Source organism: Paramormyrops kingsleyae, chromosome 20 (assembly GCF_048594095.1).
Source record: "Paramormyrops kingsleyae isolate MSU_618 chromosome 20, PKINGS_0.4, whole genome shotgun sequence".
Lineage (NCBI taxonomy): Eukaryota > Metazoa > Chordata > Actinopteri > Osteoglossiformes > Mormyridae > Paramormyrops > Paramormyrops kingsleyae.
The window spans coordinates 2084332-2102537 of NC_132816.1; the positions used below are offsets into that span (position 1 = coordinate 2084332).

The window sequence follows — 18206 nt, forward strand, 5'->3', positions numbered from 1 at the left end:
ATGTAACGATGAATCGTGAATCGGTTAAAAATCGATGTAAATGTATGACGATTTAAACCGGCTCATGTGGAAAATGAATCAGTACTTTAGGAGTACTTCACATTACTTCAACAAAAAAACTGGTGTAATATTACATTTGATTTCATGACGTCAGTTCGACATCAGATGTCACTGCGTGTACACCTCAACGTTGTACGTCAGTTTTTGGTTTTGACTGAATTTGAAATTGAGGATGTCCAAAAGCATGCAGGATAGGTTGATTGGTGAGTCTAAATTAGCCCTGTAGTTGTGTGATTGTGTGTGCCCTGCGGTGTGTTGGTGACTGCCCGGGGTTGGTTCCCGTCTGCGCCCATTGTTCCTGTGATAGGCTCCGGTCCCCCTCGTAACCCCAGTTGGGATTAAGCGGGTTCAGAAAATGGATGAATGGATGCACCGCCCGATCTTATATCGGTGGTGTGGCAGCATTTAGCTTTCCAGTAATCACAAACGAAAACGGCGAGAAAAGCACAGACAAGACAAAAACTGAGTCCAAACTGTCATGACCTGCTCGTCGCGTTCAAGTTTGTTTCCCTAGGTCTGTCATTAACGTGAGTTTGCCGTGTGCTCCCCTTTGTCCTGTCCGCTCTAAATAAACCCGGTTTGATAGTATTCACGGCTCTCTCGCCCGATTCCCCGCTCGCCGACACCCGGTCATCACAGAATGACAGACCTCCGCAACGAATCACCGCAGCAGACTGAGGACCTGCGTATCGGTCTGCTGCAGGTTTATTGGCTTGACTAGCCAGAGGTTCAGGAGGACCCCGGACCACTGGATCTAGCCAGCTGGAGCGGAACCCTCCTAAAGGAGATGACACGCTCACAGAAGCACACATCATTGCGGACGTGTGCGAAAACCTCCGGCAGCTGTTCGAGAGGGTAATGGGGAGGCAGCTCTAGCCGCTCGCTCTCTCCAAGGTAAACCCGCCTTCTGTCCCCTCGGAAATGGCGCAACCATTGCCGACAGCCAGGAAGAAGTAGAAGCCGAAGGAGAAACCAGAGGAAGTCCCGACGATCGTCTTTGGGCACATGCTCTCTCTTGGCAGCTTCTCTCCCGACCAGTGATCGGGGGAAATCCCAGATCACCCCGGACATCACCCTCGCCGCGAAGTTGCCTTCGCCGACAGCTTCCCCCTTTCGGGGATCGCGGCTGGCTCTTAAAGGGGCCAGCGCAGTATGGGATGCTATCCCGCGTGTCCCGCGGGCCCTTAAGGGGGCACCGCCTGCACGTGAGGCACCATCCCTGACCCACCTGTCTTGCCTGTCCCAGCGGCTGCCGAGGTGCCCAGCGAGGCTCCAGTCACCGCAGCGCCCCCTGCTGGCCCAGAGTCGGCGGTTCCAGCGGCCCTGCTGCGCCTCCTGCTACCGCGCTTGTGGCACCCGCTGCTGCGCCCGAGCTCTGCCAAGCTTGCCTGTCTGGGCTGCACGCGAGGCCCCCTGCTGGCCATGAGTCGGCGGTGCCTGCTGTGGCACCCCCTGCTGGCCACGAGTCGGCGGTGCCTGCTGCCACCGCTCTGCCCATCCTGCCTGTCTTACCAGTTGATGCTCCGGCCCCTGTGCCCGAGGTCCCGGCGCCGCCTCCACCTGCAGCTACGCCCGAGGTCCCGGCGCTGCCTCCACCTGCAGCTATGCCCGAGGTCCTGGCGCCGCCTCCACCTGCTGCACCTCCCAAGGTCCCAGTGCCACCTGCAGCTACGCCCGGGGCTCCTGCGCCGGCCCCGCCTCCGCCTGCTGCGACACCTGCGGCTGCGGCCCCACCCGTCCTGCCTGTCTCGCTGGCTCCGCCCGTCCTGCCTGTCTCGCTGGCTCTGCCCGCTGCTCTGCCCGAGCCTCCACCCGCAGCTGCACCCGGGGTTCCTGTGACGGCCCCGCCTCCTGCTGCGCCCGAAGCTCCTGCTACAGCCTTGCCTCCGTCCGCACCCGACGCTCCGCCCATGGCTCCACCTACCGCTCCGCCTGAGGTCCCGGCGCCACCTGCAGCTCTGCCCACGCCGGACGGGCTACACCCATGGTTCCTGCTATAGCTTCGCCCGAGGCCCTAGCTCCTGCTCTGCATGAGCCTGATTTCCAGGTTCCACCCTTGCCTGATGCCCCGGCCCAGTCTGCCTGTCCCAGTCCCTGCTCCAGCCCCCCCAACACTGGTCCCAGTCCCCAAGGAGGTCCCAGACAGTTTGGAGGAGGAGCTCGAGTGGGACCCCTCGGGGACCTCCCTAATGAGTCCTCTTCCCTCGCCCCGGCGAGGTAGACTCCGGCCAGAACCCCGCCTATCTGTGTCCCGGAAAGGGAGGGGACATAGGTGCAGGGGTCAGGTCCCGCCCACCCGCGGTCCCCCCAGGCTCCTGCTCTGCTCTCATCTGCGGGTCCACCGGCATCGCCTCATCGACTGCCTGCGGTCCCACCTCTGATGCCTCGGCAGTCGCCTATGGGTTCCCCCACTCCGACTCATCACTCGCCTGCGGGTCGCCCCACTCCGGCTCGTCGGTGGATGGTGCCTCCACCTGCTCCGGCTACGCCGTCGCCTGCTGCGACTTCCCCTCCCTCCTTGCCTTTGCTGTGGTCCCCATCTGCTCCCTCCTCGCCTTCGCTGGTGCCCCTCCGGCTTCCTCCTCTGCCCCTCCGTTGTTCCCTCTGGCTCCCTCCTCTGCCCCGTCATTGTCCACTCTTGCTCCTGCCTCGCGGTCACCTGTGGACCCTCCGGCTTCAGCCGCTCGGTCGCCCGTGGCTCTTCCGGCTGCCGCCTTTTGCCCGCTGGGGTTCCCTCGGGCACCCCTGGTTCCTCCTCCCTTTGCCTTTCTGCCTCCTGTCTCTGCTCCTCATCCCTCTGTGTCTCCTCCGTTCCCTCCTGGTCCCTTTGTCCTTCCTGTCTTTGCTCCTCATCCCTCTGTGTCTCCCATGTTCACTCCTCGCCCTGTTGTTCCTCCGTTTTCTGTTCTTGTTCTGTGTTTCTGTTCTGTTCTGTCATGACTTGCTCGTCCGATCCTCCTGTGTGCCACGCCCCCCCTCGTTACCTGGTGTTTAGTCCAGATTGGTATCACCTGTTGCCTGTTATTCTCTGCTTGTCTTGTGTATTTAGTCTGCGTTCAAGTCTGTTTCCCTAGGTCTGTCATTAACGTGAGTTTGCCGTGTGCTCCCCTTTGTCCCGTCCGCTCTAAATAAACCCGGTTTGATAGTATTCATGGCTCTCTCGCCTGATTCCCCGCTCGCCGACACCCGGTCATCACACAATGTGTGTAAAAGACTGATACAAATACACAAATAGCACAATGAACATGCTTCAGCATGTCCACCGGCACCACAGTAAGCTGAGCGAAGATTATTAAAAGGGCAAACCACGCTAAAAAGCTGCACATGCCAGCTTTAGTTTATTTATTTGAAGATTTTTTTTTTAAATTTACTTATTTTGATTTAGAATTTTTTTTAAAACATTATTTTATTCAATTTCAGTTGCACTGTTAAGAAGAGCACATGTTTTGCACAGTTTAGAAAGATAAACTCAGAATTGTGAATCATATCGAATCGTGAGTTGAGTGTATCGTTACATCCCTACGTATGACCATAACATTTATACAGAGATTAGCTAGTTGATAATGGCATGTTAAGAGCTATAACAAAGGCTAGGAGCTGCCTGAGCAGAAAGGTAATGATAACGCCAAAGTCCAAATGTAAAAAACTGATTCCAGGATTCTCAAGGAACAGCTACATGAGAGTCTCCCATAAGCTGTGCGAAAGAACATTCTGGCAGGGCTGCTATTTTAAAAGTAAACCAAAATGCTCATCCTCATCATAGCTATGTTTGTCTTTAGAGTCATTAGTTTTTTACCTTTTATTCATGATTTAAACACAGACGGAAGATGACATCTTACAGGCTATGACTGTCTAGTCAGGATCAGAATTATTTGGAGCCAATTTCAGTAAGTAAAATCAGCCATTTCATTATGTGACATTCAGAAGCCTTGATAGATATCTACACGAGTGTTCTCTGTAGATGTTGAGGTGGCAATCCCTCTGCAGTCAGCAGGTTCCTGTTACCTGACTCATCTTGGGTCATGCTTTTCACTGTAACTACCAGAAAAGGAATTAAAAATCTCTCTGTCACAGATTGACTGTATGATTGTAAATACTGTCCAGATCACTCACTCGCCATTGCAATGATAAAAGCAAAATCTTGACTGATGATCTAGCTGTCTTTTTCACTAAACCCAGACCACACATTAGGAAAAAAGCATAACTCAGAGCACCAAAAGAGGGAAAACAAAAACAGGAACTGGCTATGTTCTTACCTTTTGTAGACTAGTGGGGTTGAGTTGCGTTTTATCTATTATTTTTACAGCCACCTGGAACAACATGGAAATGTTGAATGAAGATAATTTCCCATCCATGTCTTACACACATTTATCCAGCTGAAGGAGGTTAGTCACGGCAGCTGGTAACCAATCAACAACCAGAATTGCTTCAGCACAATATCTAACTGTAAAAAAAAGTGTGTTTTTAGCTAAAGCAATGAGATAAACTACAGCTAATATTTAAACAGTGGTCAGTATAGTCAGGGCGTGAGCATCCGAGATGGACCTCCCAGTCTGCCGGATGGTAAGTAGCAGAATGGAGTACATCTTCTGTCCAGCTAGCTGTCATGTGGGTGCATCTTATTCTCAGTCACTTTGCCAAGGGTTTGTGAATTACTGGACAGCACTTGAATAACTTCATTTTGTATAGATTCTGACCTTAACTTCAAAGAAGTATGGAGTAACACTGTATCTTCCTGAACAACATGTCTTCCTTATATTGTAACTTTTATGACCATTTCATTACATTGTATCCCACTATCTTACATACAATGAAGAAATATGTTTACACACAACTTAAATTAAAAACACTGTACACCACTAAGTTTTAACCTTATAATTTAAGAAAAGATTTTTTTTTCCACTAGACCAGACCATATGTGGCATGCAATAGTTACTTTTGCTGGCCCACAGGATCAATAAAATAATAATTTAAAAAAGGATAAAGTTTTATAACTGCTACTTGCATACAGACACAAAAATAAGCCTCTCTGGAAAAGGAAAAAACAAATATCTGATTCAGAATGTAGGTCTTTTAAAAAAAGAAAATCTAACAAATCTTCTATTGTATGGCTATGGAACATGAAAATAATCATTCAAATGACCCCGTGAAGCTTGGATTTGGTCTCCACAGAAAATAATTGCCCAGGGCTGAACTAGACAATCCTGAGTGATCAGTGAAATACTCTGTCCAGGTTCAGCTTCTGATCTGGACCAGAATGAGGAGACTGTATTGGAAACACAACTTTAATGTACATTTCAGAACATGTGATTCAGCTGAGGGGTGTGGGAAATGATCCACACCATCCTAACTCTGACCACGTGTTTTTAGCACCGGCAAAAGAATGCTGCAGAAATACTTTTAAAGTCAGAAAATACTTAATTTAACGAATTTAAGAATTTCACTAAGAATTAAAACTTAAAACTAATGAATGCTTTCAATAATACTCGTATTCAAAACTTATGGAAAATTGTAATGTGATTCCCTGAACAGCAAATAACCGATGAGCTACATGCAGACATGCAGGAAGTGACATGAGAGTGAGTGGCTCTCACCTCGCGGCTGGTCAGCACGTGGCGCGCCAGCTTGACCTTGGCAAAGTTGCCCTTGCCGATGGTCTTAAGTAGCCGGTAGGCACCGACGTGCGGCTGTTCGTCCGTGGCGAAAGTGATGGAGTTGCGGCAGCGGGGCAGGCTCTGCCGGCTGCTGGACTTGGACGGCGGACCGGGAGGCTCGTGGTAGCCATCCACGGATGTGTGCTGGAAGAGAAGACGTGCGGGTGAGCTGCAGGCTCACAGGAATGAGGGGCAGCAGGCTCGCTCTGCGAGAGAAGCCCAGTCTTGCAACCTGTACTGACCAGGGACTAAGGATAGCAGGTAAGACTTGCATAGAGCCTATGATATACAGCAGTTAATATTGCAGCTTCAGATCATTAGGGTTGGGAGTTCAGATCCTACCTCCTTGGTCTGTAAAGTGATGTTTTTTTCGCCATCTGCACAAGTATAGGTACATTGGAATGCCTTTTCATACATCACATCTTGCTCACATTTGAGACATAAATACACACAAATACATGTGAGAGTGACATTCTTTATTGTTAAGGGCCTTAATCAAGCACCCCACGGTGATGTGACTATTCTGCTGACCATGGGATTTGAACTGACGACACACAGGCACAGAGTCCAACCTCACAGAGCCACTCATTGCCCCCCATAAGGAGAAGTTGGCATGTTTTTTTTTTTTTTTTAGTTTCTGCATGGATTTCCTGCTGATTTTCCAATTAATGCTAACCATACACTAGAAGACTTTGACAAGACTTTTTAAAGACTAAATTCTGACAACCTCTTACATCTAAAGACACTGTGCCATTAGTCACATAGTTTTTGTCATAGACTGTTTTTGGAAAAACTCGGGATCTTGCAGGGTCACTATTTACAAGACAGCAACTAGATCCCTTTTGGGATTATTTCCCATCATGCTTCTGGTGGAAATTAACAAGAAGAGAAAAACTGTTGGCCACAGCTGCTCTTGTGTGTGCAAAGCTTTGCTGTGATAAAACAGTGAAAAAAGAAGACACTGCAGAATGTGGATGTGACCCTGGGTTTTGACAATGTCCATGCCACTAATTACATGAGCCGAGACTATAGACCAATGATAATATTAAACACGGAAGATTTTATCGGAAAGTCAAGAACAGAAAAAGACTGAATTAAGACAGCTATCCTGACTACCTTACAGCAAACAATCGAAATGATGGGAGCATGCCACAATTCTAGTGGAAGCATGATTTCATTCCAACATTGGAAATTTCTCTGTGACAGTGAAATCGCCTGAAAAGTTGTTTGGTGTAAAACCAGTTTTAGTGCAGTTAGGTAAATCTGCATCACCGAACTGCCCATCGTGTGATAGTCTGTGACCTGTGATGGACCAATATGACCCCACACAGGGACATGATCACTGCATGAAACACCAAAGGTTTTCATGCAGTAATCACGTCCCTGTGTGAACTAGGAAAAATCAAAACACAGATTGTTACGGGCACACTCCTGTCTATAAACACAGTACTGTACATCTATAATCACTTTTTTTTCCATGAGAGGGTCATGATGCCTGGGGTCTATCCTGGGAAGCACAGGGGCACCCTGGGGTCATATTGGTCCATCACAGGGCACAAACTAACACACTATCATCTGGCCTTAAAAATCAAGCTCCACAAGTTTGTGAAGCCAGTAAAAGGACTAAAACTAAGATTTTCTGCATTTCTGTCTCATGGTATTCAGCACCAGGAGCTCAGGGAGCGGGTCAAACCATTTTACCACCAAAGCACGTTTGGGTCAGAAACAGCTACTGTTTAAGTCTGTTAGAAATGTCTAACAAAAACTGAATGACCCATTTTTAGTTCACATATATTGTTTTTAATTTGATTCAATTTTTGGTAACACTTAATACTTAAATCTGTCATATATAATGCATGACTATGCTAACTAATGAAGTTATCTATAGTGCATTATAGAGGAGTTTCATGAAGCATTCATGATGCATAATACATATGGCTAAAATATGTTATAATGCCTTTTATAAAGTTATAGCCATGTTAATAATGCTTTATGAATGTGTCTGCTTTAAGCAAAGTGTTACCCAATTTTTCCTCATGATGCTAAACAATGTACATGTACTGTAATTTCAGGATTCTCTTCTAAGATGGTCCTCGTGGTGGAAACTTGGTAGTAAGTCGTATGTCAGTAGGCAGAGGCACACCCAGGATAGACAAACTCACAGCCTTGGTGCTTAGAGCTAAGGAGTGCACTCTGTTATAGCGCGTTACCACACCCACCACACGAAAAACCACCTCAGGGATGAGAACCCGAATGCAGCCATGCGGCAGGTGATGCCTCAGCACCGCACTAGCCCAAATGAAATGGAACAGTGTGAAGTTTTTCCCCACTGGCTGGAGTGCCAATCCTGCCACCAACCCCCAAATTTTCCCTGAAAGTAGGAGGACCTGCTTACAGGGCTGGATGTGGATTAACATCAGACCCAGGTGGAAGGGCCTTGCTCAAGGGCCCAAAAGAGCAGGATCACTCCTGCCATTCACGGGATTCAAACCAGCAACCTTCCAATTGCTGGCATAGATTGCAAGCCTCAGATCCACCACTCTGCCTCTGTGCAAAGCTTTCTGTATAATTATGATCTATGCTAAGGCTGGAAATTGTGACAAAACACAACATGTAGAATTCAGCTCAGCTGCACAGAGTAATTTCTTTTTACATGGTTCAAACACCATAGTTACATGATCTTAGAACAGAGAAGAATAAACAGCAACAAAAGCCCTCCCAGACTTAAGATGTGACTGATTGCAGGTCAGACTGCAGTCATAGGAAAGGCTGCACTGAAATGTACAGAAACATCAGCTTGTGGACAAATATTATCTCACATCTCACCCTCACACCTGATCTGTCAGAACATCCATGAAAATCGACCAGGAGCCAGTTTTGAGTGGAAGGTATGAGAGTACGACCAAAGTATTAATAAGTTACAGGAGCGTCTCCCAGTCTGGTCCACGGGATCCCACAGACAGTCCAAGATTTTGCCAGGAGCTGGGAGGGAGCAAAAATATGGACTGTCTGGTAGGGAACCGGGAGGGAGCAAAAATGTGGACTGTCTGGTAGAGAGCTGGCAGGGAGCAAAAATGTGGGCTGTCTGGTAGAGAGCTGGCAGGGAGCAAAAATGTGGGCTGTCTGGTAAAGAGCTGGGAGGGAGCAAAAATGTGGGCTGTCTGGCAAGGAGCCGGGAGGGAGCAAAAATGTGGGCTGTCTGGTAGAGAGCTGGGAGAGAGCAAAAATGTGGGCTGTCTGGTAGAGAGCTGGCTGGGAGCAAAAATGTGGGCTGTCTGGTAGAGAGCTGGCAGGGAGCAAAAATGTGGGCTGTCTGGTAAAGAGCTGGGAGGGAGCAAAAATGTGGGCTGTCTGGCAAGGAGCAAAAATGTGGGCTGTCTGGTAGAGAGCTGGGAGAGAGCAAAAATGTGGACTGTCTGGCAGGGAGTCAGGAGAGAACAAAAAGTTCCCAAGTCACAGCACAAAAACGGTACAAACTTGGTTAACGGACTTAGCCGGTCAGGCTGACAGAGTTTCAGCTTTTCTTGCCAGCACTTTAAAGGAACCAAGAAAAGGATATTTTCTGTATTATTATTATTATTATTGTGTAAAAATAATAATCATAATAATAATAACAGCAAGAAGAATAGATGAAATGAGAAACGAAACAGTTTCTTAATTTCGTTTCAGATTTTTAACATTTAGACCTCAGTGACAGATTCAGCTAATTTAGTTCATGAAACACACATACATTGGCCAAGCAAAGCATAGACATGGTCATGAAAAGTCTATGCAGCACAGCCCATAGGACAAACAGTAACAAACTCTTTCACTGTCAACAGTCAATAACGTGTTTGTTCCATGTTATCTGTAAGCACTATCAGATGGAGAATTTTCCGGAGGCCTACATCTCAGTCAAGATCTACATCTTTCAGGCTACATGAGTGCCCTTAAAAAAACCTAAGAGCATTTTCCTGTGGTGAAAGGCTTCGAAATCTCCCTCTGATTATGGGAAATCAGGCACGCATTTCTAGGCAACTGGAAAACAAACATGTTCTAAAGCAGGAAGTCAGGAGCATTAAATATCCTGAGAGTTCTGTCTGCAAGCACTAGTTTCTCTCTCTGAACTTTTCAGTGTGGCTTCTGCTTCTCAGAAAGGCCTTTCAAACACTCCTGTCCCAGACAGCAGCATGCAAAGCTGGCAGTGCCAGTGGGGACTTCACGCAACGAAACGTTTCAGAGATACACGCTCATTTCTGAGTGATTATCTCCAGAGAGACATTATCTTAAGAAGCAAACAGGCTGTCCTGTTCTTACCAGGGTAAAGCATACTTTACCACTCAGTATGACTGAGAGAAATTATTTCAGATAGCCTAGAACTTCCAACCTAAATAATAAACATGCAATGTTCTTTTAGTAAAGAGTATAATAGTCTTTATAACATGTTCTCCATCATCCATAATAATAAAAAACCTTATAACTGTTCAGATCCAGAGCTCATTTTAAACTTTATATATTTAAAAATGACATCCATCTTCCCATTTTCGAGCCAGCTGAGTAAAACTTTCTAATTAGTCTCCTGAGCTTGTAAGCAAACTTTAACCATTTAGCTAACAGTAATCATTATGACAGTGGCAGGTCCTTTTCTCGTTCAGCTCCCCCACTTTAGAACTCCCTCCCCAATGACATTCGTCTATAGGTCTCTGTCACAGATTTCAAAGTTAAAAACCCTTTTGTTTGCTCAAGCCTCCTTATCCATAATGTGCTTTGTTGTTTTCTTATATCCATCCATCCATTTTCCAAACCGCTTTTCCTTCTGGGTCGCGGGGGTCCGGAGCCTATCCCGGAAGCTACGGGCAAGAGGCGGGGAACAACCCAGGATGGGGGGCCAGTCCATCGCAGGACACACTCACACATATGTTTGCTTTATTCTATATGTCTTTGAGATCCTGAAAAGTGATATAGAAATAAAATGTATTATTTTTATTATTGTGACTACGACCACTTAACCTAGTCGTGCTCACGGGAGGAGGTGGAGCATTTCCAAGGTAGGACAAGGAACAAGACTGGGGTACACGTTTGACGGGATGCCCCTGAAATGTCTGCCTTATACACATGATGTTTTACCCTAGTTACACTCCAGAGGATACGGATATGAAAAGCATCGGTAAAGGGAAAGTCATTGCTGCATCTGCTGGTGAGGGTGGGGTGGGAGAGTCGCAGGAATCCTGCCGATTTCTGAACGGATTAGTTCAGAGTGAGATCATGCGTTTTACTGCGCTGCCAGATGCGACAGCTGCAGGGGCCATTTCTGGAAAACATGGCCGTCTTTTTTCCCTCCACTTACGCTGGAACGCCTTAGTCCGCAAGCTCACCGCCAGCGTGCTAATGCTACCCCTTAAGCTTAATTGGCCAGCCAATCAGCATTGGTCGCGTGCGTGCGGGTCCTCGGAGGCCCCTTCACAGCCCGTTAGCAGCCTGAGCCGAACGAGGGTCAGACGCGGTGCAGAGATGAGGACTCTGGATTATGCAGCTGGGTCAGGGTGAGACACGCCACCTCAGCTCATCGGGATATTAACGCTAAAAACTGTCACCTTTTGCGTCAAACCTTTCTTCCTAATGCTGTAAGCAGCTGAGGGCCAGCTGGCACTGCGGGGCTGCACAAACGGCAGCGGTAACCAGTGTGCTTCCTCTCAAGGGCATTAAGCCCCTGAACGGGATGGCTAGATTGACTGCTTCATCAAAATGATGAGCATTTCGATCAGACAGGCTGGCTGTGGAACTGACGGGAGCTTGTGAGGACTGCAGCCTGACAATACATTAGACAGAACACACACAGTGCACGTACTCATATCTTTGTGGGGACCATCCATTCGTTTCTATGGGCATAACCCTAATCCCAAGAATGACAACCGTAACCCCTACCCTGCCCTAATCTTAACCATTAGTAACCAAACAAAAATACAAGACTTTTGGGATTTTTAGTTTTTTGACTGCAGTCACAGATTTATATAAAATTGAGTTTCCTTTTGTTGGGACCAAAAATATGGTCCCCACAACATCAAAGGAACAGGTTTTTATTATGAATCTGAGGACATTTGGCCCCACAATGTAATATATACATAACCCACACACAGATACACAGACAGACACAGCATACACACAAGAAAATTTTATGAAATAAATCCATTTCGCAATCCTGTAAAAAGTTGTACAGCACAGTGTAGCTTACAGTAACGTTGTGACACAGGTGCATACAGTCACAGTGTGGAGTTAAGGTGCCAGGGCATGTTAGTAAACAGAAATAAAGGATTCACAGGCGTACTGCACATGTAATGCCTGACAAGCAGATTTCTTGCTTTCCAGGACCTGGAGCCCAAACTGCCGCATTTTCCTTCACTGTGTGAAGCAGCGATCAGCCCCCACTTAAACACCGCGGGGCTTTCCCCAATCTGCCTGCCCCCGGATGCTGCGTGCTCCACACAGCCTGTCAGTGATGCAGTCGCGCCATTTCATTCGCGGCAGTAATAATATAATTAAACCCTTGATCCTAAAACACAGGACAGGGGCTGCAAAGTTCAATACATCCATGTGGATTTAAAGTCGACAGCATATTTCCTGCAGGCTGCAGTGTCATCAACAGCACAAAGCCTGAGTAACTTTATTAAGAGTAACTTTATAAAGCCATCAAATTTCTGAAGGGAATGAAATGCCTGCACAATTACCATGGCAACATTGGGACCCTTTTTTTGGTTGGCTGACAGACCAGTGTCTGCCCACAGCTAAGCCCAGCAACATCCACCCAGGACCCACCACCCTGCATGATGCAGGTTAATGACCCACTTCAGTAGACAGCAGAAAGCCCCTCAGCTGCACACCGCAGGGGGCGGGGGGCCTTGTTCTACTGCCACAAGGGTCACCCGCTGATCGTGGGGTCAGCCGGGGTGGGCCTTAGAGCAGCAGAGCACACACAGCAAGAGTCAGAGGGCTGCAGCTACGTTTACGCAGCAGTTTCCATACATCCTCCAACCGCGTTTCCTGATCAGGGTCGCAGGGGCCCTGGGGCCCATCCCAGGCAGCACTGGGCACACGGCTGGGGACGCCCTGGCTGGGAGGCCAAACCATCAGAGGGTACAAACACACCAGGAGAAGATGGGTACAATGCAGGAAGAACATGTGAGCTCCCCAGTCTCATGGCAGGGGTGGGAATCGAACCAAATGGCACATGGAAAGCACTGAAGCAAGTATCAGTACATGATCACAAATGACCTTTCCCTGAAAACGGCTGTGGTGCTGAAGTTGCATTTATGACAGTCAGAAATACCTTGATCTGGCCAGCAGAAGTATATGGCAGTAAGAGAATAAGAAACATACTCCTTTGATCTGCTATCAAAGCAGCTAATGAAGGTAAGAAAAAAATGCATAGTGTGTTACACGCAGGTGACATTACGCTGCCTCTAGGATACAGGCAGTCCATTCAGTTGAACAGGATTTTATTAGATTACTGAAATAAATATGACACACAGTCAATAAACAAATCATACCTGTTATTTAATTTTAAGGGAAAATGGATGTACCTACATTGCCTCCTACAGAGTGATATTGGGTGTGTGAGTGCATGCAAGTGTGTCCCGCGATGGCTGGGACCCTTATCCAGTGCGTGCCCCTGCCTTTTGCCCTGCGATGGACTGGCACCCTCATCCAGTGCGTGCCCCTGCCTTTTGCCCTGCGATGGACTGGCACCCTCATCCAGTGCGTGCCCCTGCCTTTTGCCCTGCGATGGACTGGCACCCTCATCCAGCGCGTGCCCCTGCCTTTTGCCCTGCGATGGACTGGCACCCTCATCCAGCGCGTGCCCCTGCCTTTTGCCCTGCGATGGACTGGCACCCTCATCCAGCGCGTGCCCCTGCCTTTTGCCCTGCGATGGACTGGCACCCTCATCCAGCGCGTGCCCCTGCCTTTTGCCCTGCGATGGACTGACACCCTCATCCAGCGCGTGCCCCTGCCTTTTGCCCTGCGATGGACTGGCACCCTCATCCAGCGCGTGCCCCTGCCTTTTGCCCTGCGATGGACTGGCACCCTCATCCAGTGCTTGCCCCTGCCTGGTCTTGGTGACATCCCTGACTACACTGGGGAAACCAAACAAAACAAAAACAGAAAAGGATAATAAATAATAATAATAAATAATACTAAAATCAACCCTGTAAATTCAGGACATGAGTTTCTGATAAGTATGAGATACCATTAGGACTCAAGCAGCTTTTATTTGATAGATAGCTATACAGTGGTACCTCAGTACTCGAATTTAATCCGTTCAGAACTCCGGATCGAATACTAAAAAGTTCGAGTTCTGATCGAATTTTCCCCATAAGAAATAATGGAAAACCAAATAATTGATTCCCGGCCCCAAAAATATCACCTAAATATGTTTTTTTTTTTTAGCATTCAAACACAAAATGAACCAGATAAAACAAGAACAACATATACTGTACTAAAGACATCTATGCACATTCATCAAAACATTAATTTGTAAAGTAAGAGTAAATGTATCCAAGCAATGTGCAAAGTTAAAAAAAAAACTATGTGTCCTGCCCCAATCGTCCGCTCCTTCCGTGTGCCACGCCCCCTCATTAACTTCGTGTGTGATCAACTGTTTCTGGTTGTTGTCATGAGTCCTCTGTATTTCGTCCGTGTTTCAGTTTGTTTCCCCAGTCCAGTCATTGTATTGTCCGTCTGCGTTTTGCCAGCCTTACCTGTAATTAAACCCCGTATTCCCCGATACCCTGACGTCTGAGCCTTTGTCTCCATTTTGTCCCCGCTCGGCAGGACAATATTATTATAATGATGGCTTATTATTAATATTAAAATAAGAAATCTTTATTTTTAAATGTATTTTATTATATAACTACTGTTACTGTTTATCATGGGAACATTGTATATATTATTATTCTTATAATATATTCAATATTAATATGTATAGAAACAGATAAGTTCCTCCATTTTCCCTGCCTGTTTTGCTGGTGCTCTCTGCAATGCACTTTGAGCGCCAATCAATAGTGTCTATAAAAATATTCCTGCCTACCTATATCGTTACGGAGCTGCAGCTCTCTGCATGCTGGAGGAAGATCAAATGTCTCCGGTGGTCACGGAGCGTCAGGTGAACCGGAATCAGCCTGTTCAGCCGCCCTCATTTCCGAGAGGCGGCACGGAGGGACGTGACCGCACACTCTCGCCTTACACGCATAGCCACCTGCAGCCCTGGTATCGGTCCCAGAGACTCACGACAGCAAAGCCACCGCTCTGATTTTATACTAGATTTATCCAGCAGATGCTTTATGCTTTTACCCAGAGCAACACACGACTGAGAAATTGCAGATTAAAGGCTTTGCTCATGGGCCCAACAGCGAACCAGCAACCTTCTGATCACCGACATGGCGTCCTAAAGCACTGAGCCACACATTGCTCCCCTGGTTTCCCCGGTCCCATACTTAAATACCCAAGCACCCCCCATCTCATTCAAAACAGCATCTATATTTCTGTGCCTCTCCTGTGACATGTCCAAATTCTCTCTACCCCAGTTAAAGGGGCCTCCTTCCCAATTAAACATGCCATTTACTGGTCAAAGCCCCATGTCTTCTGGTCCTGAACAGCATCTAGATCAGGGTTCCCCGCTTCTGGTGCTGGAGGGCCAGTCTGCACCCCAGTTTGTGGATTTCCCTGCTCACCTTATTCAGCTCACCAGCAAATTGCCAGGTTTAGTAGGTGTGTTTGAGCAGGTTATTCTGCAAACTGTGTCACAGACTGGCCATTGGGGATTGGGGAACCCTGATCCAGGGACTCTCGCAGCACCATTTGTATGGTACTGCACTTCATTGGCTCTGTACTCAGCACAATGACAATAATTATGAATGTAATCTTGCCTTTTCTGAATGAGTAATAGCAGCTAACATCAGGTTATCAGGGTCTTTCCTGGAGATAACCTGGTTTCCACAGTCCAAAGACATGCAGTTAGGTTAACCAGCATCTGTGACATGCCCACGGGGCATGTATGGGCCTTGTGATGGCCTGGCATCCCGTCCGGGGTGTCCCCCTTTCCTGCGATGATCTGGCATCCCGTCCGGGGTGTCGCCCTGTCCTGCGATGGCCTGGCTTCCGGTCCAGGGCGTCGCCCTGTCCTGCGATGGCCTGGCTTCCCGTCCGGGGCGTCCCCCTGTCCTGCGATGGCCTGGCATCCCGTCCGGGGCGTCCCCCTGTCCTGCGATGGCCTGGCATCCCGTCCGGGGCGTCCCCCTGTCCTGCGATGGCCTGGCATCCCGTCCGGGGCGTCCCCCTGTCCTGCGGTGGCCTGGCATCCCGTCCGGGGCGTCCCCCTGTCCTGCGGTGGCCTGGCATCCCGTCCGGGGCGTCCCCCTGTCCTGCGGTGGCCTGGCATCCCGTCCCGGGCGTCCCCCTTTCCTGAGATGGCCTGGCATCCCGTCCGGGGCGTCCCCCTTTCCTGCGATGGCCTGGCATCCCGTCCGGGGCGTCCCCCTTTCCTGCGATGGCCTGGCATCCCGTCCGGGGCGTCCCCCTGTCCTGCGATGGCCTGGCATCCCGTCCGGGGCGTCCCCCTGTCCTGCGATGGCCTGGCATCCCGTCCCGGGCGTCCCCCTGTCCTGCGATGGCCTGGCATCCCGTCCCGGGCGTCCCCCTGTCCTGCGATGGCCTGGCATCCCGTCCGGGGCGTCCCCCTGTCCTGCGATGGCCAGGCATCCCGTCCGGGGCATTTCCCAGCATTGTAGCCCTAAACCCCAGGCTGCTCCTCAGCCATATACTGGCTAATAATTACACCACTGAGGCCTGGGCAGTATGACGGTATTACGGTATACCCCGGTATTTACGAATCCAGTAGGTATTATTTTTAATAACATAAAAACTACAGACACTCCTCCTTCTATGACACTGATATGGAGATGCTGCATTGAGATGATGTATTGTAGCGCACAGTGTTAGCGGCAATTGGAACCTCACATAAGTAAAAAAGAAAAAAGTCAAAGAATAACGTGTATACATAGGTTAATGCCACAGAAAGAAAAAGCGCCATGAACTGTTTACAATAGCCTATATGGATTATTTATTTATTTTGTTTTTTTTTCTTCATTTTAAATACCGTCATATACAGTATACCAGGGTGCAGTGTACAGACACCAATCAGCCTCACTGCATATACAGTATACCAGGGTGCAGTGTACAGACACCGATCAGCCTCACTGCATATACAGTATACCAGGGTGCAGTGTACAGACACCGATCAGCTTAACTGCATATACAGTATACCAGGGTGCAGTGTACAGACACCGATCAGCCTCACTGCATATACAGTATACCAGGGTGCAGTGTACAGACACCGATCAGCTTAACTGCATATACAGTATACCAGGGTGCAGTGTACAGACACCGATCAGCCTCACTGCATATACAGTATACCAGGGTGCAGTGTACAGACACCGATCAGCCTCACTGCATATACAGTATACCAGGGTGCAGTGTACAGACACCGATCAGCCTAACTGCATGCCTTTGAGCTGCAAGAGGAATCCAGAGGATCCATATGAAACCCGCATGATACAGGGATGGCATAAGCCCCCCCCCCACCCAACAGCGCAGACGTACGTGGTATTCAAACCCATAACCCTGGAGGTGTGAGACAACAGGGCTGCCGACTGAAGAAATGTGCCGCCTGCACCTAAAAAAAAAAAAAAACAGTATTACTGCAAAACAGAATAATCGGCCATATAGAGTAGTTTCCTGCTACAGTAAAATGATCCAGAATAATTATGACATCACAGGAGGTGTGGGAATGACGTGCATGTTAGGGGAACTGCATCCAAACAATGGGTGGAGCAGAGTTCTTTGCCAGGCCTGCAAAGGGGGGGGGGGGTGTGGGGGTGCTCAGAGAGCTTGTGTGTTGATGAGCTGGGGGGGCAAGACAGGAAACAAGTCTCCAAGTACACAGAAGGCAGCTGTTTCCTGTAATACTGACAATGACGGACTAAAAGCCCAAGAATATGAGGCAGGGCTTGGGCTGAAGAAGGCCTATGATGTCACCCCTCCTTGGCCAAATCTTTCTCAATGGCTCCGCCCACATCTCTGCATTCAAGCTGGACTCGAGAAGGAAAGTCAGCCTCCCAAATTATGTGGAATTTACACTGGGGGGCATCCCCATGCCGACATCCCTGAATTATGTCCCTGCCACAGGCATTCCTGCACCTCCATCCCGGCCCTGAAGAGGACGGTAGTGAGCCAAGGGCCGAGTGACCCTCCCAAAAGACTTCTGGCTGTCTTTCCTACTGATGCAGCCATAATGTCAGCTGATCACACCTCCTCTCTTATCCTCACAACAACCCCAACAGCGGCTGCTCCTGCAGCTCTCCCAGGATCCCCCCTCCCTCGCCGCCCCCATAGAGTGTGAGCCCGAAGAGACACGCCCGAATAACAGAGCCCTCATCGGGTTACCAGTGTCTCCGTCATTAC

General features: G+C 48.6%; 1 protein-coding gene across 4 annotated transcripts in view; it reads right to left on the reverse strand.

Moving 5' to 3' along the window:
* mark1 (MAP/microtubule affinity-regulating kinase 1) overlaps positions 1 to 18206 on the reverse strand; it is an 83519-nt gene that overhangs the window by 54320 nt on the left and 10993 nt on the right. For 3 of the 4 annotated variants that reach the window (XM_072703890.1, XM_072703889.1, XM_072703891.1), the window contains exons 2-4: positions 17346 to 17418; positions 5655 to 5858; positions 4317 to 4370 (exon numbers count right to left, since the gene is read on the reverse strand). In XM_072703890.1, coding sequence (XP_072559991.1) covers positions 4317 to 4370; positions 5655 to 5858; positions 17346 to 17418 — 331 coding nt within the window. The remainder of the gene's footprint in view (positions 1 to 4316; positions 4371 to 5654; positions 5859 to 17345; positions 17419 to 18206) is intronic. The other variant, XM_023830360.2, reaches the window with a different exon arrangement.